Source organism: Paramisgurnus dabryanus, chromosome 17 (assembly GCF_030506205.2).
Source record: "Paramisgurnus dabryanus chromosome 17, PD_genome_1.1, whole genome shotgun sequence".
Classification (NCBI taxonomy): Eukaryota; Metazoa; Chordata; class Actinopteri; order Cypriniformes; family Cobitidae; genus Paramisgurnus; species Paramisgurnus dabryanus.
This window is the reverse complement of record NC_133353.1, coordinates 36,956,072-36,979,869: the sequence shown is the minus strand read 5'-3', so window position 1 is coordinate 36,979,869 and position 23,798 is coordinate 36,956,072. Positions and strand designations below refer to the sequence as shown.

General features: G+C 36.9%; 2 protein-coding genes across 2 annotated transcripts; one reads left to right on the top strand and one right to left on the bottom strand.

Annotated features, from left to right (window-relative positions):
• Positions 1–325: 325 nt before the first annotated feature.
• On the bottom strand, positions 326–13,859 carry dlst (dihydrolipoamide S-succinyltransferase). Its single transcript, XM_065267313.2, has 15 exons — positions 13,724–13,859; positions 12,020–12,053; positions 11,866–11,905; positions 11,676–11,737; positions 10,864–10,938; positions 10,729–10,784; positions 9,912–10,020; positions 8,216–8,383; positions 7,559–7,638; positions 7,169–7,266; positions 4,283–4,413; positions 3,886–3,959; positions 1,618–1,701; positions 1,098–1,265; positions 326–988 (listed from the first exon to the last, which is right to left on the bottom strand). The coding sequence occupies exons 1-15, from the start codon at positions 13,784–13,786 to the stop codon at positions 854–856; spliced, it is 1,377 nt and encodes a 458-aa protein (XP_065123385.1). The 5' UTR covers positions 13,787–13,859; the 3' UTR covers positions 326–853.
• Positions 13,860–14,400: 541 nt separating this feature from the next.
• prox2 (prospero homeobox 2) lies at positions 14,401–23,548 on the top strand. The gene is made up of 5 exons (XM_065267442.2): positions 14,401–14,455; positions 15,100–16,642; positions 18,377–18,484; positions 20,485–20,679; positions 22,660–23,548. The coding sequence occupies exons 2-5, from the start codon at positions 15,146–15,148 to the stop codon at positions 22,825–22,827; spliced, it is 1,968 nt and encodes a 655-aa protein (XP_065123514.1). The 5' UTR covers positions 14,401–14,455; positions 15,100–15,145; the 3' UTR covers positions 22,828–23,548.
• Positions 23,549–23,798: the final 250 nt, after the last annotated feature.

Here is a 23,798-nt window from a genome sequence, read left to right as displayed (position 1 = left end):
GTGTGCTTCATAAGTATTAATAAACAACCAATATCTCAGTAATATTAATGCTAATAACCAACCAGTTAATAGTTACCATTATACTTATTAACTCGCCAAAATATTTAAAGTGAGAAGGATACATAAAAACATAAAGAATGCATTTTAACCTTAGACATAATGGTAATGTTTAAATATGCACATATAAGCCGTGTACTGTAATTTATTTATACGGCGGGTCTGTTGAATGCTTCTTTCTGATTGGGTGTTGATTATTTTTCAATAAACGCACACCTGACCTGACCTGACCTTTCAAATGTCTTAAAATAACCACCAGAGCAAAGTCTTTGTGTTTCATTTTTTTTTTATTGTTTAAAACCTTTTTTCTTCCTCATATAGTTTTGGTTGACAGAATCTGTTCCTTTGGAGTTGTGTGGATAATATTGTGGTGTTGTAAACCAAAGTGCGTACAAAAAGAGGTTTCTTGAACACGCCGAGACATAGTGTTTCTGGATTGTTGTTCATTTGATAGAGGTTATTTTTAACACGGAAAAGATTAAATATGACATATTGTATATAACTATAATCTTTTTTTTTCCATTTCGAGAACAAAATTGCACAGATTGCTTCTTATGCGCCCAATTGTACATACAATTAAGGAGAAAGGAGAGCGGGAAACTCTTAATAGCCAGCAGATAACAGAGTAAAACAACATTAACATGAAGCTAATCAATGTAAATCCCAATCCGATCACCCGCTCCATGTATTATTCTAAGATGTGTCCACTAAATTATGTGTGGTTACAGGGATCCTGCGTGAGATGAAGACGACACGTTTCTGTGTTCAGAAGGGATGGCTGGCGGTTGGAGCTCGCTCACATGTCCAACAAGAGCACACGAGGATCCTCCACCACTGATTTGATCTTCCTGAGGAAAGTGACCGCCTCTCTGCCGTCAATCAAACGGTGGTCGTATGTCAGAGCTACGTACATCATAGGTCTGATCTCAACCTGAACACAAATCAAAAACAGCGTTGAGATTAAGAGCATCCAAATCTTATGTTTTTATGAAGTGATTAAATCAATTGTCAGAAATTTGCATCTCATCATCACATCTGACCTTCCCATTAATGGCTACGGGCCGATCGAAAATGCCGTGCATGCCCAGGATAGCAGACTGTGGAGGGTTGATGATCGGTGTCCCAAACATGGATCCAAAAACACCTCCGTTGCTGATGGTGAATGTGCCTCCGTCCATGTCCTCCACCGCCAGCTCATTCTTACGAGCCTTTAGCAGAAGAGACACAAAACAAATGTGTGTAAAATAACACGACTACCCAAAAACATCTCATTTAATTAAACATACAAGCAGAAAGATTTCACTCAGATTTTATAAAGACACCGAATAAACCGCAACCTTTTTTAGAAATTACACAGTTTGATCTTTTCTCGTTCATCTGCTGTTTATTTAGGTCATGTAACATATTAAGCTAAATAAAGATGATGGTTAGTTGTTCCATTTTCCAACTAAATAACCGCCTCATCACCAGACAGCAGCTCAGTGTTGAAGCACGCAAAAACAGTCGCGTCCCATTTCTCTCTGTGAGAAACACTGAAGGATTTCTAGCATCACTTCTTACCTTCTCACCCAACTCATTAATAGTTTTCTCAATGTCTGTAAAGTTCATTCCCTCCACGCCTCGGATGACAGGAACCACCAGACCCTGTGTCAGATCAGAGTTTAACAGTCATACACTACACGACACAACCAGTTTAATCTCACTATATAAGAGGAGTTATTCAGTCTTTACTTTACAAATCATGACATGACAGACTGTGCTAAAATAATCATTATTTGTTATTTTAAGTTGAGTAATTCCATACAAATGTCACCCTTACCATAAAAATCAAGTTTTTATCAACTGGATATTCCAGATATCAATATTTGGTGACGTAAATACCAATGCAAGGGTCTTCATATAAGTTTTAAAACATTAAGTGAAGCTTTCAGAATTGTCACATCCATAACATTTCTTCCTCAAATGCGCACACAAAAATTATAATAAGATAAATATGAAATTTAATAGTCACTGCACATAGTCCTAACATAATTAAGTACATTTTAATAAAAAATTCAGTGCGTTCAAGTCAAAAATCTGAATATGAAGTGTATAAAATCCATCAATTCAAGTGAAATGAACTTCAATTTATCAGCACATGTTGTAAGGAATACCCATAATCCTTTGCGCCTGATTATTTAAGCTTTTTCATACAATAAGAACTGATGAAATTCTTAACTACTTAAATATTTGTTAATAAAATGTCAAAGATTTCAGCTTTTATATTATCGATGTTGTTTTGTTGTAAATGTGTGTTATAATGCCATTTATAACACTAAGAGTAACTAAGTCTATACAACTATGTTAAACAAAATAACAAACAGTTAATACAATCTACCATGCAACAGTACATATGAATTATTTAATATTTTTAGGACAGCAATACTTCAATATTAAACAAGTAATAGACTTTACCTAAACAATTCAAATAAATCTAACTTCTATAATAAAAATAATCAAGTGACATTTACTTAATTATTTAACAAATTGTTCATGCATTATTAAGTAGATTTTATTTGATTTTGGTATGTAAGTATGTAAAAAAGCAGTACATTTTATTTAAAGGACACATATAATAAAAAGTGCTATAATTGGATCCCCAGTGCTTCTATCAACCTAACAAATGTGAAAAAGATCAAACCAGTAACTTCAAAAATTGAAAATATTTTAAAGGACTCACACAAAAACTGCATTTTTGCTCACACCTACAAAGTGGCAATATTAACACCTTATAATACATTATCTAGATGGTATTTTGAGCTCAAACTTCACATATGTACTCTGGGGACACCAAAGATTTATTTGACATCTTAAAAAAGACTTGTGAAATGGACCTGTTAAAAAAGTTTGTGCAAATTGTTAGAAGGTTTTTTTTCGGTGTTCCTACTAAGTATGCTGTCCCACAAAAACTTGTGTCCTGTTTTGTCACATCCATAACACATGGAGACGTGACTCGTGCTGGCAAAATGAGTCTAAATTCACACTGTGTAATTTTAAGCTATAAGGTCAAAATAAATAAATATAAATGTTGGTAAATTGAGGTTTTCCTAAAAATAAGTACTGTAAGTCTTCGTCTAACAATCTCAAAGCTTCAAACCGTCATTTAACATCTCAAATGATTTTTATTTGTATGTTTTCTGGGAGGTGTATCGTCCTAAATGCTAATACAAAGATGCTCCATCCACATGCGCAGGAATTAGAAAATAAAGTTCAGGAATGGATTGATGTTAAAAGAGTTACTAAGAGAGATAAGACATGAAAACGATCTTCCTTGTGCTGACTGACAGATCTGAAGCATGCACAACATAGACCCCCATATATAAAACATCTACACAGAATTACAGTTATAAAAAGATCTGAATTCACACAGATATAATCTGTTATGTCTTAAGTTAATGTTTGGTTAACTGTTGGGTATCTGATGTGAAAGATTATATTACAGTCCATCTTAAAGCTGTCTGTCTCAATGTCAATTAACAATAAAAGAAAGAAAAGGTTGAACACATATTTTCCTATAGATATTATTTTTGACTTTGTGCTAAATCTATTAGTTTCACTTTGATTTTACAGTATGGAGGCACTGATTTTGCTTTTCAACCTTCACAAATCTGTCAAAATAAAAATTCGACACAATTTGATATGATCCTAATATAGCCAATATTACGCACTTTAATTATTTATTGTACTCTGTTCTTGTACAAATGACAATAATGGGCATTGACTTTGAGATAACAACTGTCATGCGATTCATCTGTGAGATCTATAAGAGGGCAGATGTGTAAAAGTTACCTTTGGTGTAGCAACAGCCACACTGATGTCCACATAATCCCTGTACACAATCTCTTTGGTTGTGTCATCAATCACTGTAAAGTTGAACACAAGAGTTGAAGACAGTGAGCGATCACACACACAAATATATGTAGGATGAAGATGGCTGCAGTTGGACTCATATAGACACACGCTGGTCTGATGAAAGCATGTTTAACGCTGGATTTAATGTAGGCCAAACCACTGAGGGTTTGGAAGGAAACAGAAGGGGGGTTGAACATGTTTCTTTAGACACAGAACAGACGACCACAGAACCGCATACATTTGCCAGCGGTGCTATCTGAAGTGAAGACCTGAACTAGAGCAAGGCTCAAGCGTGTGTGTGTTTGCGTGCGTGTGTGTGTGTGTGTTTGTGTACCTGCATTAACAGCAGGTTGGTCTGAAAGAGCGTACGCCGCCGCTTTCACAAATGCTGACATGAAGCCCAGTTTGACACCATGTTTCTTCAGGAAAGCATCCTTATACTGTTTCCTCATCTCTGTGATGTTGCTGTCAAAGAAAAATAAAAACATGTCAGACAAACACTCAAGTCCTTCAAAATCCAGTACAACTTTCTCCGATGGCTTTCATGCACAAAAATGTGTCAATCCAACTGAATTGAATCCGATTGCAGGTTACGACCGTACAGTTTACATGCACCCTAAAAACAGAGGACTTGGCAACACAGCACACAGCATCTCTCGTGGAGTTCAGGATTTATCTCTGGATAAAAGTCAAAGTTGAGTTGGAGAAAGTTGTTCTTAAGATGTTTTCAGATATAGATAAAGAAAAGCCACTTTTCAAAAGGCCCCACACTGCTTTATTTCTTTCTGTAATGTTATGAAAGACATGAACGCTGCAGAATGTACAACACATGACCCCATTACATTTAATAATGCACGTTGCCATTGCCTTGTTTCTGTGACGAGAATCCTGTGATATGCAAATAAAAGGGATAATATAAGAAGTGAACTAAAGCACAATTCTTCTGCGCATGTGCATAAATTATTTTTGCATCCAATTGAGAAAATACTTTCATGCGTTTACATGCAGATTTTTCTCCTGATGATCGGATCACAGATCAGACTACATCGCCCCTTTCAATACAATTGAAATTTGCATCCGATCGACCACAATCGTATTAATTAAGGTGTTTACATTACAAGGCTTTTCAATCCGATAGAACCATCAATTCGATTACAAACTGATTATTTGGTTGCATGTAAACGTAATTATTGTAACATGAAATGAATGACAGGACTCAAGTCTTTATTACTGTTGAGCTTTAAAGGACAAACACTGACACGTGTCCTGCTGAGAAATGTGACACAACTACAAAGTATTTACATTAAAAACATGACATAATAAAAGAGTTTTTATTGCAGGTAAACTTTCGTTTTTAAACAGAAACGTTTACTGAAAAATGTTGCGGACAACGTCTGGTCGGGTTTTTAAAGTATGGATGAAAAAGGCCGGCTGAAGCTCTTTGTAATTCTCTATTTTCCTGTCTCTAACCCCGTTTAGCGTCTCGTGTTTCTCCGCTAACAGAATTAAGGCCGTCCCAAGACACACGCTCTCAGAGAAAGAAGAGAAGACGTGATAAAAATCTTCACTTTCCCGATCCTTCAAATCTTATTGGCTCGTCATAATAGCCCATAACGTCGCGGGCGTCTCGCGCGCTCCCTCCGAAGGGCGATCTCGAGGGACGTCGGGGCAGATGCTAGCGGGCCGCCGCCGTGCGTGCTCTTCTTGGTCTACAGACCGGCCCCGCCCGCCGGAGTCTTCCTCCATCCCATCGATGTCAATGAGATTAATGTGAGAACACGAACCCGCGGCAGCTGAAAGGCGATACGGCCATTTACACGGATGAGAAATCGTCAAAGAGTCCTCTTCAGGGGTCAGGGACGGAGACTGTGGACATTAACGTTTCCTTGTAAATTAATAAAGCGCTTTTTACCCTTCTTATCTTTGTTTTTACCAACATTAGGAGCAAATATTTACATTCCAGGCTTTAAGTGGGGATTTTGTTTCAGAAATCTCTTCCTGTACGCCAGATTCCAATCTATAACCATTTGGATGGACATTGCGCAGCTTCTAATCAGATTTGGGCAATAAGTGAAATTTTTACAGGGCCATCAGCAGGCACTACATTGTATTAAAAATAAAGCGGTTTTAGTGCGGCTCGGAAAGGAAAATCTCAACACGCCGCCGGGTCGAAGATAAATAAGACATATTTGAAATTAGTCTTTGTTCTGACCAACTATAAATCCTATCAATGTAAAAAGTTTAGGGGTAACAAAGATCCAGATGCCCTAAATGTCATTTCTCATAAAGTCTAAATCTGTACAGTATTTATTTAATTTGATTCAGTGCTGTTTAATGTTGAAATACTGAATTATTTTAATATTACTTTATTCACAAACTTATATGAAGTGTAGATGACCTATATTGAGAGATCTTTCATCACTTCTAGGACAAATGTCAACATAAATACGCTATGTTCTGAATTTTTGACAGTAATGGGTCATATAGTTTTTCTGGATTTCTCTTCGATTGTGGGTACATTGGATTAGATTCAGTTGAAACTTCTCTAACATCTGCAGAAACAAACTGAGCTGAGCTGACAGTAGCTGTGTTTACATGGACAATTTAAATGGTTCAATCCAAATGAAAATGCTCCATGTAAACACCTCAATCAGAATAAAAAAAGAGAGTCAAAACCATTAAAAATCTAACGGCTTTGAGAGGAGTGGTTTATACCTTTTGTAATCTCTCAAAATGACACTCGACTGGATGGATAAGGTTTAATCCTCTTTTTCTTTACTTTATTAATAGAGGTGCATTTACGCCACCTACTGGACTGGAGTGTGGAGCATATGCGCATGTGCAATGATGAAGAATTGGCGTAATTACACAAAGAAGGTGAGCTTGTGTTGTTGAAGGAAGGCACATGAAGTGACCGTCTTGTCGTTCTTAAATTATAAATCCTAATCTAAATCTCCTTCCAATCCTCTGTAAAGTGTATATTTTATCAAAACTATATTTGTGTAATGTGCGCGTGTCAAATGATCAAATCTGATTGATGCTTGTGCCATGTAAACACGCACATCAATCCCATCACATTATTAGGTGTTCATGTAAACGCTATGATAGTATTCATCAATCAGAAAGATTTCATTCCGATGGAGGTGAAAGGTGTCCATGTAAACGTAGCTACTTGTGCAATAATATTGACTGCTTTGAGTTTTCTGTTGAAGGTACAAACCTCATGTCCACTTCATTAAAGGTGGTTAACATTGCACACGTGTTTTGTGCTTCTTTAAGCCTCTGAGCGATCCTCAGTCTCATGCGGTTCATCTTCACCTGATCATAAACACAAACTGATGTTATCACAACATCTAACAGAGACTAAAACTCTTTCAAATCTAACAAATATAAATCTAGAGGTACATGCTGATAGATCTCCTTTAGTAACTTCATTCAATGATTTAGAGGTTTCTTTACAACTTTAAAAACAACAGAAATGAACAGTCAAATAAAGAGATTATAAACCAATTGGGTGAAAAAAACAATAAATCTGAAATGAATGTTTTTACATTTACTCATTAATGAAATGCATTCATGTTTCTTCTACACAAGTAAAGAGATGTCGTACCCTGTGTTCTGATCGAGCAGCTTTAGCTTCAGTATCAAGAGCAGATGAAGGAGGAGCAGCACTGGGTTTAATGGCTGAAACTACAAGAGAGAGATTTCTCATTATAATACACACAACACAACAAGATTTTATAAAACCAATGGGTTTGGACATCTTTGCTACATGCACAGTGTCATCACATCATATTTAGACTAATGTTGACATTTCACATCTGTTTTGTTTCACTCAGATAATACAACATATACCATATATTTCTTCAACACAACAAGCATTACATTACATCATTTGTCAGCTTCTGTATAGACAACTGCACGTCAATTTATTACAATGCGGTCTTATTTTAAAACCGAAAGTAAAAGTTTTCCTCATGGAAGGTCTGCATTTGTTAAAAATGAGTTAATCAAATATTTCAAATCAATATTTTTTACCTTACATATGAGGTACATATCTGTGTAATAAGCAGGATAATGTGCAGGCAGACGGTTGTTTTTGAGAAATGAGGCCCGACAACCTGCTGCCTATACATTAACCCTTAAGTATCGAGTAGATACTGAGAGAATTAAACAAGACCACACGCTCACAGGGAGCACACAAAACTAAGGTTTATCATTTATGGGAATGAATGTGTGCAAACAATGACTCTTGACATTAACTAACCTGGTTTAGACTGGATGGGTTGACCAGGCAGAGGAGGCACAGGGGGCATTGTGGTGGGGATTGGCCCCGCAGCAGCAGCAGCAGGAGGAGGAGGAGGAGGAGGAGCAGCGGTGGTCACAGGAGGCTCTGCTGCAGGAGGAGGCGCAGCTGCAGTCGTACCAGCTCCAGCTATAAGATTAAACCACACACTCACAGTGTCATTTATTTATAATAATGACCACATCCTCTCTCTCAAGACAGGACATTCACTTCACACACACTTCAACATCTCAACAACAACAACAACCACTTTCCTTAACTGCTGTATGTACACTACATGTGTTAGCATGACACTGTTGACATAGTTAACTGTAAAAAATCTATATTATCCAGACATGTGCCAGTATTAGGGTTATATGTCAGGATATTAGGCATTATATTTACAAAAGATTCTAACAAATAGTGTGAGACAAATCTTGTCTTATCTTAAAACTTAATGTAAACGTCTTTTCCTCATGGAAGGTAAATATTAATAATCAATATTTTAAGGCTTCTCTCCTTAGTTATGAGGCTTCTATTTAATAATAATATTAATATAATAATAATAGCTGTGTAATTTTTGGGATAATGTACAGGCAGCACGAAATAAACCCCTTCAGTGTGATACAAGACCCTCCGCTGATACCCTGATCACACTGTTGGTGCTAATCTCTGAAATAACAACCTGCTGCCTATACATTATCCCTTACATAATATCTTAAATCTGAACAATAACAGAATGTTGATGATCAACAAATATAACAAAGCGTTACGAGTAGACTCAAGCTTTCGGAAATGATCTTCACTTTATAATGAATCTGCATGTTTACATTTAATAATAGCAGAGGTAAAGATTCAGTATAAGTCGTCATCCTTCATCATATACAGTACAGTCAGACAGGCATTATTTACACTAAACTGTTTATATTGAAGGGGTTTTTACTCTGGTGCTTATGTGTGTTCAGCTAAACTAAAACTATTTGTCTAACAGGTTCTAATCTGTATTTTATACAGCATTAGTAAATATCGGCACAGGTCCAATCCAAATCCATGTCACGACTTTTAATAGCGGTATAGATGGTATATTGACAGCAGACAGGAGAGTATTTACAGGAAGTGTGCCAGTAATGTATAACCAGAAGATCACCCACATATAAAAATAGTCACAGCAGGTCATAAAACATACTTTATTACTGATATACGTTTATGAGCCTGAGAATTCTGCATTTAAACCCCACAGTACAACTGATCCTTTAACCACACTGAGTGTCTTTCTTTCTTGTTTTTATTAAAACAAATAATCTTCTGTAGTAAATGAGAGAACATCACAGGTGTAATCTATAGATCTTAAGATGCATTTAACCTTGAATGATTTCATTTCCCACATGAAACACACAGATAGTGTGCTAATAACAGCTCTTTATCAGTTCATTTAGATCAAGATATGTTGAACCTTTGACATGTTATAGTCATCATGATAAAACATAAATGCTAAAATACAGAACAGGAGATGATGGATATTAAAAAGCGAAGTGTCTTATGATCAAGATATATATTATTTACTCATGTGGTGCTATAAGATCTTGGTCATATCACCCATCATTACAAACAGCTAATATATTAGAAACAAGAAATGTAGTCGTGGACACTGCACAGGGATCATGTGACTATTACTAACCTCCTTTCTTCAGTCTGAATAGAGGAGTCCCTCCTTCCACTTTACCCCCATCAGGAACCAGTAACTCCTCGATGACTCCTGCGGCAGGAGAGGGAACCTGAACCGATGTCTGTGTAATAATGAAGGGCAATCCTGTTATCTGTATACTGACACATTCACTTAAACACAACACTTTACTGAAAACAGCTTCTCAAAGCCTGATGCACATACATACATACATACATCTATAGAGTACAATTCCCTGCTGAAATACACACACACACACACACACACACACACACACACACACACACACACACACACACACACACACACACACATATATAAATATATAAATGATTAATACAAATGCACTGAATTTTTGACCACTATTTTCTACTGAAACTGGAATAAAACATCACTTTTAGTTTTTAGAGAAAATGGGGCAATTATGAGATGAGGCAACAAACTGCAGTGTGCACATGAAACAATTCAAGTGTAATTTTAGTTAAAGAGGACAGACGCCAGCAATGCAATGAATAATCTGGATGATCTTATCTGCTGTTATCTTGTCCAGTATTTTAATCTTGATGCATTAATAGGATTTAATGAGAGAAACGTTTTCTGATTTGAAACTTGAATATAAACAAGTTATCTGTCAGTGCTGATCATCTCAAAATTTAATTGTAGTCCTCAAGCCAAACTCAAGGTCTTATCAAATTAAAAAACAAATAGTAAAGTAACGCAGTCCTAGTAAATGTGACAACACAGAATCACATTCAAAACAAGTATTTATTTTATTGCCAGGAATAGACACTAGATTTTTTTTGGCACTTACCTTATCAGTTTCAATTTCACAGACAACCTCATCCTCAGAGACTGTGTCTCCAACAGCTAGAAAGAGATGAAAGTTTAGTGAATGTGACACAAACTGATGAGACGTGCTTAAAGACAAATCTAGAAGACGTCTTACCCTTCTCCCACCTCACATCTCCCTCTGTGACAGACTCGGCAAACGCTGGAGTTTTTACCGTTATTACTTCATTCCCTGTAATTCAATCAGAAGACATTTTAACATTGCATTTTAGTCTTGCACAGTCAGCCACACAAGATAAGTGACTGATTTAATATAAACTGAATGTAATCATAATTCAAAAATAAATGTTGTTTTCTTTTAATTGTTTGTTTTTATTATATTTAGTTTTTATATGCAAGCACAGGGTTTCCCGCAGTATATTTCATTTAAGGCGGCCCGCCTAAGCTTGGAAACCCTACCGCCTTCACTAGGTCTTCAAAAAAAAAAAAACATTCGCTGCACAAAAGGCCATCAAGTTCATCTCGGAGATTAGCGAGTACGCGCATCACACCGCGAGCGGGGACGCGCACCACACGGCCGAAATGAGAAAGACGTGGTCCGGACCGTCACTGTCTGGAGGATAACTAGCCAGTTGATAAAACATCTCTGAGAATAGTATCATAATTCATTCATAATCTAGTATGTGTTCATGTTTTGTCATAGTTTCTTCAAAATGAAGTTTTATTTGAGAATTTTTTTTTTTTATTCAAATATTTTAATTTTCATCATGACGCATACACCCGCCCCTTTGATTGCCACGCCCTCGGCCCCGCCCACCCATGCAACCCTACCACCTTAGCTAACAAATTTTCTGCGGGAAACCCTGCAAGCAATATTACACATGCTAGATAAGCCCAGGAAGAAAACTGACTACACACACACGCAAGCACACTTATGAAAGTATATTGTGTTGTGAATTGAATACATACTGTGAGCTGGAGTTGTGTTGAAGTATCTAATCTGATAGACACTTGACCTGGTCTCACATGTCCTGAGAAAAGTAAAAACAAAAATCATCTCAATGCGACACATTGAACTGTAAAGCTGTAAGGAACGCCATCAAATTCTTTCCCAAATGATTCTGTTCACTAAATGAAGTGTCTCTTTCACTATACTTACAGACTGTTCCTAAAGGTGACACATTGACTAGCTGATATACCTGTAGGAAAAACACACACATTTATGTTTCCCATCTTATTTCAGACAGTACCAATAAAAAGCTATATTAGACTTCACACTTTAATACAGTCAACCCAACAGAGCCGTGACTCACCTGATGTGGCCCGTCTAGCGAGAACACTATTACCCTAAAAGACAAAATACAAACATCAGGGTGCATCTCAAACAATAACAGCACACCAAAAGAAACAACTTTCTCATTTAAAGGGGACATATCATGCAAATCTGACTTTTTCCATGTTTAAGTGCAATAATTGGGTCTCCAGTGCTTCTATAAACATAAAAGATGTGAAAAAGATCAACCCAGTAACTTAGTTTTTGGTACACCAATCTCTGCAAGCATGTGAAAAATAGCTCATTGAAATGTGTCTCCCCTTGTGATGTCAGAAGGGGATCCTATTATAATAATACCACCCCTTATTCTGTACTATCCAACCACAGCACTGACATTTAGTTCAGAGATCAGCTCATTTGCATTTTAAAGGACACACCCAAAACAGCACATTTTTGCTCATACCTACAAAGTGGCAATTTTAACATCTAATCATAAATTATCTGTGGGGTATTTTCAGCTAAAACTTCACACCAAAAATGTATTTGACATTTTAAAAAAGTCTTGTGAAATGTCCCCTTTAAGATTTCCTGAGCAAAACATACAGCAATAAACATCATGATTCTGACAGAGAGGAACATACAGATTCTGTACATTAACACAAACACACAACTGACATGCTGCCATTACACAACACACACACACACACACACAAAATGCATACAAGTCAATTACAGAGTCTATCCCAGAGCGTGTTGTGTAGAAAATGAAGAAATGCGTGGATAGCCCAAAAGCTTAGCTTTAAACACATCTAGTTTCTGTAGAACATTGTGTGTTTGTCATGTGTGATTATAAAACTAAAAAGACATCAGCAGCAGTGTGAAGTGTGTGTAGTGACAGTCAGGCACAGATGTCAGTCATGTGATTTATTGATTCTACAGGCTCAACAAGAACTGGACGACATCTATATAATGACTAAAGGGGCGACTAAATAAACATCATGAAATGATACACAGAGGATGACATAGAAATAATACAATTATTAAATTAATTCAAATTTGAAAACAACACTTGTTAAACTAAAGTGCCAAGCCACAGCATGTAAATAATGTTCAAAATGGCCATAACATTCCAGCCTACCAGACGTATTTCACTCATTTTTTAATCATATAAAAAATAACGTTTAGTTAACAGAATATAAGCTTCCTTAAAGAAGTTTGAGAACATAATTAAATCAAAATCTAACCAAATAATAAACATCAAGAACATAACACAGCACATGAAGACACAGTTCAGTAGATTAGAGGACACTTCTCTTCTGCACGTGCACTGTCATTTGATCATATGATGAAAAAACATTGAGTGAATATACAGATGATGAGACAAATAAACTCACAAATGATGTGAAATCTCTTATAATATTCAAAACGATATCAAACACCCTGACACCTGCGCGCGTGGACTGTGACAGCAGATGATGACCTCACTCTTCTTCTCTGGTGTTTATTTGAGCCTTGTGTATGTTTACGTTAACACTTTTACACAAAGCGCATGTTTAAATGTGATGACAGTGATGTAAACACACGCTCGTGTGATGTTTTATTGATTTGTGATTGTATTTGTCCTGCTGTCCTTGGGCCTGCGCGCGGCCTGCCGCTGTCCTCCACACTACTCTCGTTAATATGTCGAGTTTAAGCGCGCTCACATCGCAAGGAGAAACGCGGGACGGGTTCGGAACACACGTACCTGTCGAATGGCGCTAATGGATCGCCCGAGGCTCCGGGTGAGACAGCGGGAACGAGACAACATATCGTCGGTGTGGACCTCACGCACTGCAGCTCTCACAGCTCCGCCGGAAGCACCGTCACAGAGCGGAAGCAGCGCGGGACAAACCAACGTCAGTTAGGGGAGGAGTGGACGGAACCATTTATTTGTCACTTGTAGATAAATAAAATACAATGTTTCAATGGCAACTTTGGCAATAGCAACTTTGTTTATATAGCACAATTAAAACACAAGTTGACCAATGTGCTTTACAATGAAATAATTAAAAAACAAAGAAAGAAAACATATCATACTAAAAAAACTTAAAACACACATCCTCATATGCAACAATTTTCAACTATTACTATTTCAATTGACTAATCTAGCATGTAAAATAGTAAACTTAATGGAAATAATTGTGTATATTTAATAAACTGAATAAACAAAATAAATGATAAATGTAACAAGGTTTTGCCAAATTGACTTTCATTTATATGAAATGACTTCAAAACAAGTACTTTTCTGAAGATGAAAATACCAGTAAAGACGTGTTATTTTTAGTGATATTTACATACTACATTAGATTCTACACTGTTTCTGATTGGCTGGTGTGTTGATTAAAGGCCGGGTTTAGCCACACCCACATAACTGGAGCGAGAGTAGAGCGCGAGCGCAGCACACACTGCTGTCAGTCAAGCGTCTCCAGAGCAACAGGTAAGCGCGCGCCTCTCCTCTCATCATGTGCTTTACATCAGATGCTTTATTATCAGTTCTACTTTCTGGTCAACTTTATGATTTAAACAACGCAAATCTTTTTTAAATAGTTATGTAGGCTAATAGTATTATGAAGTACATGTGTGCACGCAAACATAAACTTACTCAAAAATGTGTTTTATTGCTTACATTGAACATTTACAACAAAGCTTATGTGTTTTTCTCTTACATACATTTTACATTGGAATCATTTGTAATCTTTGTAGAAATGTGTATACGGATTTATGGAGAATTTGATGAACAAAAATCTTTGGATGAATAACTGAAAGGTTAAATAGAAAAGAAATGTGTTTAAAATGAAATGCACAATTAATGTAGTTATTATTTGGTCTTGGAATATTTATATTCTCTTATTTGTTTGTAGATGAGCAATAACAGGTGTAATGCTCAAAATTTTAACATATCATAGACATTTACAATATGATGAATTGAATTAAATATGAACTATTTGGTTTGCCTGGAATCGAGCCAAGCTTCAGCAGATGTTATAATGTTTGCTTCAATTCAAGCAGTTTGTTGCATATCAGTGCATAATGTCATTTAGATTTTCCTTCATGCATTTAATGATTTTTTTAATCCCACAGTTTTACAGCTTATGACTGCACACAGCAGCCGCCACAACCAAGAGACATGAATCTGAGTCCATCTGAACAAAGCATGCACAAACCGAGCGAGGACTGCACGGAGGTCAATAAAGCCGATCTCCTAGCCCCCTGTTTTCGTAGAAACGCATATGATGAAACCCTCACGTCTTACCACAACGGCTCCATTATATCTCACCTACTGCGTAAAACTATTCACAATAAACTGACAGCCCTCGACAGCAACCTCCTTTACTTGCCGACGGCTAACGTTTCCGGTACCAGCATGGTCGATTCTGAATCCAGCGTGACAGATTTTTCTCAAGACACTCAGAGCTGCATGTCCTTCAAAGACAGAACCGATGACCTGTCCTGTGGAAGTCAGAACTTGGGTACAGACGTCGAGTCTCCGTTGACCGAGCACCTCCAAGCGAAGCGTGCACGGGTGGAGAACATTATACGAGGCATGGCTGGCTCACCCAATTCCAGGTCACACGAAGAAGGAGATGAATGCGAAGCCATGCGCTGTAGACGAGACGCTCTGAAGGAAAACAAGCGTAAACAGAGACTTCCTCAACACCAGGAACCCAGTCAGATCAATGGGCAACCAAGCATCAAAAACAACCGTGCTAAGACGAGCAAAGACGAGGAGTGTCACAAACTGAAGGAGCAGCTCCAGAGCATGCAGCGCCTCCTCCATCAGCTTCAGGAGAAGATCTCTCACGTCTACGACCAGAATTACTGTGGGAATGAGGAAAGGGAACATGATCGTGACATCCGGCAATCTCTGAGTTTGAGCGTCATTGGAAAACTCAACAAAAGTCTTGGCACCATCGCAGGGAGCAACAAAGACAAACTGAACGTGCATGATAACGGTTTTACCTCAGACAGGGAGGTGAAGAACCTCCAGGAGACTCTGAAATGTGAACTGACCAGGACTGTAAGTGAAACCATTGACACGGTCTTCAGAAAACACTCGATGGCTTTACTAACACAGTCATCACAGCCATGTCAGAGTCCAGCGCACTCAGAAACGGAGAAGCAAACTCATGGAGATTCGCCTCCGGAGATCTCAGACTCCGACGAAATGACCGCAGAGCGCTTCGAGAGCACACCTGTCAACAGCCCCGAACACCAGACCGAAGCTCTGTCCCTTGTGGTTCGTAAACCTTCCCTGAATCAGTTCAACTCGGTCAGCCAGGGTATAAAGAGACCCTACCCGCTCCACCAGACTCCTTTCCAGTTTGGCTACAATGCTCCTTTTCATGACAGTCAGATCCTGGAGCACCTTTTGAAATATGGACCTCATTCGACCTTCTCTACACTCCCCTGTCTGCCTCCATCATTGGAAAGGTCATCACCAGACTCCATGGATCATACCTGGGAAACCATGAGATCCAAGGTAACCTCCAGTCATTTGACTTCGCACCATCGGCCCGGACCTCCTGGACTTGTGGCGGTAGATACGCTCTGCCTGCCGCATGTTAAAATGGAGTGCGGTGATCTTCAGAGTATGGCGGAGAGAAGCTCTTTCATCTCACTCAATATATCCTTTATAATCTCCTAAAATTGTTTTCATTATAGATTTTATATAGCATGTAAAAAAGAGTATAGATAGTGGGTAGCATACATCATATCATTTTATCCTATAGGTGTAAAGTAGAGATTCTGAAACTGCCCAGTAAAGATGACACTGACCAGCAAGCAATAGCCGTCATTTCACTGTCTAGGTTGTAACTACAGACCCGATATAACCTAGGCTATAAGTAACCCGGCCAAAATAAACTTGAATATGTTACATGTGGTTTTTGTAAAAGTAACTTGAGTTGTCCCATCAAGTAAGCAGTCAAGAGTGATTATCATCAGGTGTTTGCTTTTATTTATTTTTGAGCTGCGGTGTTTTAAACGCAAGATCGCTTGTTGGGTGTAGATTACTCTTATTTTAAGCCCAATGCTGTCAGGAAGTAAAAAAAAATAAATGATCTTTCTTAAGTGTGAAATGTTAAATATTTTATATTTAGCCTAAAACACAAGTGTGTTTAAAGCATTAATTCTTCAAGAGCAAAAGTGTTAAGTGTTTTTGCGAGTGACAGACGGTGGACTTTCATGTCATCTGTAGATTCAATTCTTTGTTTAGCTGTAGTCTTCATTGTTATGTTGACTGTTTTTATTGAATAATAGTTAACATGGAGATATTGCTGAACAAACTACCGGCTCTCAGACTCGACGAACAATCGTTGAATTGAGTGCAGCCGTGTGCAGTTGTGCTCACGCAGACTTCAAGGAGAATTTCTGCTTTGATCTCGGTAACCCCAAAGAAAATTGTAGCATCTTCTTTAATCTGGGCTCAGTAATGACTTTAAGTCCAGGAAAAGACAAATAAAAAGGAATACACGGCTTTGATAAGAATTGTTAGGAACAAAAGCCAATTTTCAAAGGCAGAAAAAGCAACAGTTTCTCTTCTGGAAATTCTCTGATTTTGACTTGAAAAGGTGCAGAATGTGTTCGTGCACTCTCAATGTGATTGGAGTGGATGAGAGAGAGGTCACTTTTGCTTGTTTGTAAAAAGCAGACTCTCAGCTATCATTATACGCCATCATCAATGTCGTATTTTAGTTTACAGAATGCTTTGCTTTTAACATCATTCGATTTCTATAATGCACTTTTAAAAGTGAGATTATTTATTTCCTTTCTGTGTATGACTCTCTCATTGGATTCAATGGTTTTTGACTTTTAATAAATACAAACAGATGGGTCAGATTCAAGAAAAGCTTTCTGATATTCTTTGTCACGTAAAACAAAATCTCCTTTAGAAAGCAAACCAAATTTGACGTTTTTCACATTTTAAGTGCTGCTTAAATGTTAAAGGAGGTAAAGTGATACCAGCATCCTCCTGGAGAAAATTTCATTTCTTTATTATATTAACACTCAGTGTTTTACAACAAAGCAATTACCATTGGCAGATAAGAGGCGAGCGGCTCAGACTGAAGGTCTCTAATTCGAGTCCTAAATCTAATTTGTGTGGCTCTTTTTCTAGTTAACACATGTTGTCGTGTCTTAATCGACTCTCTGGTCAATACAGAGCTGTCCGATGTCATTCGTTTGAAACAATGAATAGCAGATGTCAGTGGACTTTTGGAGAGGAATTATTGCTGCCTTTGTTTAGTTTTTATTCCGAAAGAATTGCATATGAATTTTTCAGTTTAATCCCTGAAGTTTTTGTCTATAAAATAATTGGCTTTAATATCGTTGTTGTTTTTCAAGCCTTAACTTTCTATACATTCAGGAGGGTCTGACCCCAAATCACCTGAAGAAAGCCAAACTCATGTTCTTCTACACGCGCTATCCAAGCTCAAACTTACTCAAGAACTTCTTCCCTGATGTCAAGGTAAACACATTTACTCTTTCATCAACTGGAGCAAATTTGTGTTCAACTAAAGAAATGAATGAATAAATGAGTGGAATGATCTCATTGCACTTAATAGTTTAATTCTAGAATTCACTGCCCTTTAAATAATAGGAGATTATTATCATATAAAGAAGTGCTTACTGTTGCTTCAGAAAAATCAACACAAAATGAGATGCTTGAGCGATGAGCAAATGTTCCTGAATGATGGGGAAGTGAGTCCTGAATTGCTGGTTTAACTTTGACAAAGTTTCTCAAGTCAGCAAAAGAAGACAAAAGGCTTGACGAAGAGAAAAACAAGCTCTTCTATTCAACTTTAACCCTTCGGCTCACCAGCTTTCACGAGTTAACAATAGAAGAGCAGAGTTTTGTGATGAGTCAACACAAAAACTGAAGAAAGATTTCACTGCTGCTCCTGTCAGACTACTAACAGACTAACACACAGTTTACAGATCCAATCTCATTTAACTTAGGAAATTATTTTTACTAGCCGTACAATACAGATCTGGTAATAAATCATTCATAATGATATTTATCTTTAAAATAAGTTCTGTATCAACCCCAGTAGATTTTAAATGTTTCATTGTTCAGCAAACACATAAGTTGTAAATATAAACATTATTTTATCAACTTTTTAATTCCTTATAAACTTTTAAAGGGATAGTTCACCCAAAAATGAAAATTCTGTCATCATTTTCTTACTCTCCTGTTCTTACAAACATGTATGAATTTCTTTCTTCTGATCAACACAAAGGAAGATATTTTGAGAAATGTTCCAAACCATTCTTGAACCCCATTGACTTACATAGTAGGAAAAATACTAGTAGTGGCCTGATCGATCCCACAGATCCAATGTTAGATCCAGCTCACTACATCTCTCTCATGTAAGGGAAAAATGACTCAAAATAATTACTCTGATCTGAGAAAACAAAGTGATGTATTAATAAAATTAAGATCATTAAATGGTTGCGTTCTCGGTGGCCTGACTAACTTCATGGGACTAGAAGCAGATTTAGCAGGTAGTTTTATACCAAACACAGACAGTGGAAATGAACTGTTTCACAACACTCTTGTGATGTTAATAAAAGCCTTGAAATAAAGACCATTAGAGACTCATCAGCATTCAATGACCCAACATAAGATTAAACAACATTAAGAAAATAATGTAGAATAGAAACTAGATAAAATAAACATGAATGTATGTCAACTGAACACAAATGTATGTTTCTACTCAGATCTATCAAGCCAAAAGATACGTTTGTAGAAACATTTATATTCAAGCTTTTTTTGCTTGATTTTAAATAAATCTTTTGCATTCAATGTGACTGATTTGCGTCACATTACGTCACTTTCACTTTATTTCAGATCAATGTTATATTTCTGTCATGATGACACAAACTGTACTGTATAACTCTGGAAAGAAACTTACAGACATGAACTAAAATCAATGAAAGGTGATGCGGGTGACCAGGAGCGGTTAAAGTGAAGTGTAAGTGTGTGACTGAGGACTCTCATCTGTTCCTGATCAACACTTCTGTGGGAAGACACAGCAGACAATGCCGGAGTTAATCCCAGTGTCTGATTCCATCCATGTCAACACTCACTGAACGTATCCAAGAGGAAAACTTTCCTTCTGACACCACCAGCGCTGTAGTTTTCTCAGAGCTGAGAGAAGTGAGCGTCTTTGATGAAGTTTCACCCTCTGGGTATTTTTAATTATAAGATCAGAAGTGTTGTGAAACCTCACTATGGCTTGCTGTTTTCTGTGACAACACAGATGGGTGCTGTATGAAATTTGTTGTGGTTGCTTACTGACCCAAGTCAAAAGTGTTCATCCTTGAGTGTTTATGATGCTCAAGTCTGTCCTCCTTCAGGGTGAAACTAAAGAGATTTTTTCATGTCAGTAAACTGTGCAGAATGCTGCTTATTGTTTTGTTGTTTTAATGGCTGTCAAATGGAAATGTTTTGTGTTTTGTTTGTAGTTTAACCGCTGCATCACATCTCAGCTGATCAAGTGGTTCAGTAACTTTCGGGAGTTTTACTACATCCAGATGGAGAAGTTTGCGCGTCAGGCCATCACTGATGGTGTTAATGATGTGAAGGATATAAACGTCAACAGAGAGTCTGAACTCTTCCGTGCCCTCAACATGCACTACAACAAAGCCAATGACTTCCAGGTATGTACACGTTTATCTATAAGTTCACGTATATTCTATCCCAGCTGATATCATGGAGGACATGTTTACTATTTTCTAAGAAAGTCTTTCAGTGTGCTGTTATTAAGGATCTATAGACATGAGTTGTAATAATTGTGTTTAGTCTTCCTTCCAAAATCTAAACCATAAATTGCAGCTGGTCCAGGACTCCTTCAATGGAGCCCATCACGCCTGTTCTTTACCATTGGCTTCCTGTTAAATATCGAATCCTTTCAAAATGTTGCTTTTCACCTCTAGGCTCTTAATAATTGATCCTCATCTTACCTGTCTGACCTTCTACAACATTACATTCCTTCACGTGCCCTCAGATCTTCTTTTTCTTCTATGTTAGTTCAACCACATGTGTATTTGATCAGTATGGGATCAAGGGTTTTTAGCTTTACACCCCTTTCCTGTAGAATAATCTCCCCAAGACATCCGAAATAGCGACGTTCTTCATATTTTTAAATCTTGACTCAAAACGTAATTATTAGGCTTATATATGATAGGACATGTGTTCATTAATGTTTTATTGTTATTATGTCTTAGTATACATTTTAGTTGTTTACTGTATTTTTAATGTTTTAGATTATCTGTAAGGTGACCCTGAGTGTCATGAAAGGTGGCTAAAAATAAAATGAATTATTATTATTATTTATGGTCAGTGCTGAATACAAATAAATGTGTCCTTTAGCACATGATCTATGTATGATGGATGTGTGTGTATTTTCTTGCTTAGTATTTTTGTCTTGTTTTTAGTACAAATATCTAAATAATTCTAAAGATGCATTTTTTGATGGGAAAAATGGCCAATGAAAATAAGTCTAATTTTTAGACAAAAAACATTATAAATGAATTTGTGCTTAAAACAAGCAAAATGTCTGCCAATTGAATAAGAACATTTTTTAGTGTTTAGTGTCAAGATTTTTCCTTACCCCCTTAGCAGATTTTTTTTTTTGCTTGTTTTATATACAAATTCTCTTCAATAAAAAAAAATTGACTTATTTTCTTAGGTTATTTTGCTCATTCAGAAAATGCATCTTGATTTAAGAATTTTTAGATATTTGTATTGAAAACAAGACTTAGAATTTTTTTTTTTAGCAGTGAATTCATTTTTTTGCAGTGTATTTATCTCTCATATATCTCAGTCCATATAGTGTTATTATTTTGATAAAACACAAAAGTATTGTAATTTCTACAGCTTTGGTACTGATCAGAAAGTAATGTTAGATTTATAATAAGAATGAGGAATTAGCTGCTGTCGTTCTGTAGGTTGCAGTTATTAATTATTACTAGCTGGTTTACCTCAAATCAGAAAGTGAGTTTTAATTTTTTCCGGCATACGCATCAGTGTTATGGTGGTGTACACCTGCCCGTCTCCCAGCGGTCAACACCGTGCCGCATCAAACTGTGGGAAGAGGAAGCCACAGAATCTACTAAAACAACTTGAGATTATGTCCTGAACACGCCTGAGCGCTGTTTAGATTGCTACTGATGCGAAAGAAGCCAGAAATCCCGAGAGCGATTGGGAACGAACAGAGACAGTTGTCTTTACCTCAGGACCAAGACATTCCTTTCCCAGGACAAGCTTTTGTGTCTAGAGATGCACGAGAATAAAAACAGACACCAGTGAGTACAGTACAGCTGCTGCTCTCATGCCGCCGGATAGATCCACTTTCTTCCCACAAGTCCTTCAAAGTGATGTGAAGCCGTGGCTGAATTCCTGCCATGAGAACCGAGCAACCAACTTCATTGCTTGATTCTCATGATTCTGAGCAATGAACCGTAAAAGAAATGAAAGCGTCCATCTATGTCAGTAACCTAATGATTCTGACACTGTATTTGGTTTATTGCCACAGTGAGCTTGTAAATGAAAGCATGCATAAATGTGCAAGATGGGTTTAGTGTCGATTCAGATGCACGTGTATTGTTTGTAATGATTTTAAATTGTTTGTCCGTCAGGTTCCAGACAGATTTTTGGAGGTTGCTGAAATCACACTTCAGGAGTTTTACGGTGCCATTTCTCTGTCCAAAGACTCCGATCCTTCATGGAAAAAAGCCATCTACAAAGTCATCTGTAAACTGGACAGTGATGTTCCTGAGGATTTCAAGTCTCCTTCGTACATGTAGACAGAGAGAGACATTTTAATTTAAAACAACATTTAACGTGTTTTGATTTAGAAAGAATTTGCATATGTTGAGACTGACTACTACACAATGTTTATTGTCAACAGTTTCCCTAGATACTGTTATTATGATTATTCATTTGAATTAATGGACATTAACCGTTTGTCATATTTTCTATATAGTATTTGCAAATTAAATAAACAGAATATTTTGACACAACAATGTAAGGAGCACTTCTTCTGCAGTAGTGATGATGTTTTTAATGAATTGTGCAGTATGTGTGAAGTTCAGGAGTTTGCTTCTAGAGATGTCAGATTTTAGCAAAGACAAGTGTGGAGTTTCAGTGTCAACTAAAGTACAGTGAGCAGAGAGAATAGTGTTTGTCTACTGTTGTCACTGTTATAAGCTATACTGAATTATGTTTGTTTGTTAAGTTAATTTTAAGTTGGTATATTTGCTTTCTACCACACTATAGACCAATGTGGGGTGTTTTAAGTTTAGTTCATGGTTCTGAAATGATTGAATAAACATTTATAATTTGTATTTTATTGTGGATTTGTCTGTTACAGTTTCTCATGAAGAATTAGTTTCATTTATGTTAAACAAGCGTGAATCTGCATCATTAAGCTGTAAAATATGAAAAGATTTATGTCAGAAAAAAAGAAAAATCCATACTGCATGTAAAAGGATTTTACCTCTATATCTTTATTTATCATGTGTATCAGTTTGAATATTATTGTTCATGATCATCTTGCATTGTGTGTGCTTTTCTTTGAATAATAAAAGATTCATGTTTCAGGTCAGCAGTAGAGACTCTTAATGATTTTTGAGGGTTCAAATAGAATAATATTCTCTAAAGCAGACATTCAACATTTGTCATGATTCACTTATGCTCATGTCTTTCCAAACACACATTCATTTCTTTCTCTTATAAAACACAAATTGATGTTTAGCAGAATAATCATGTTGCTCTT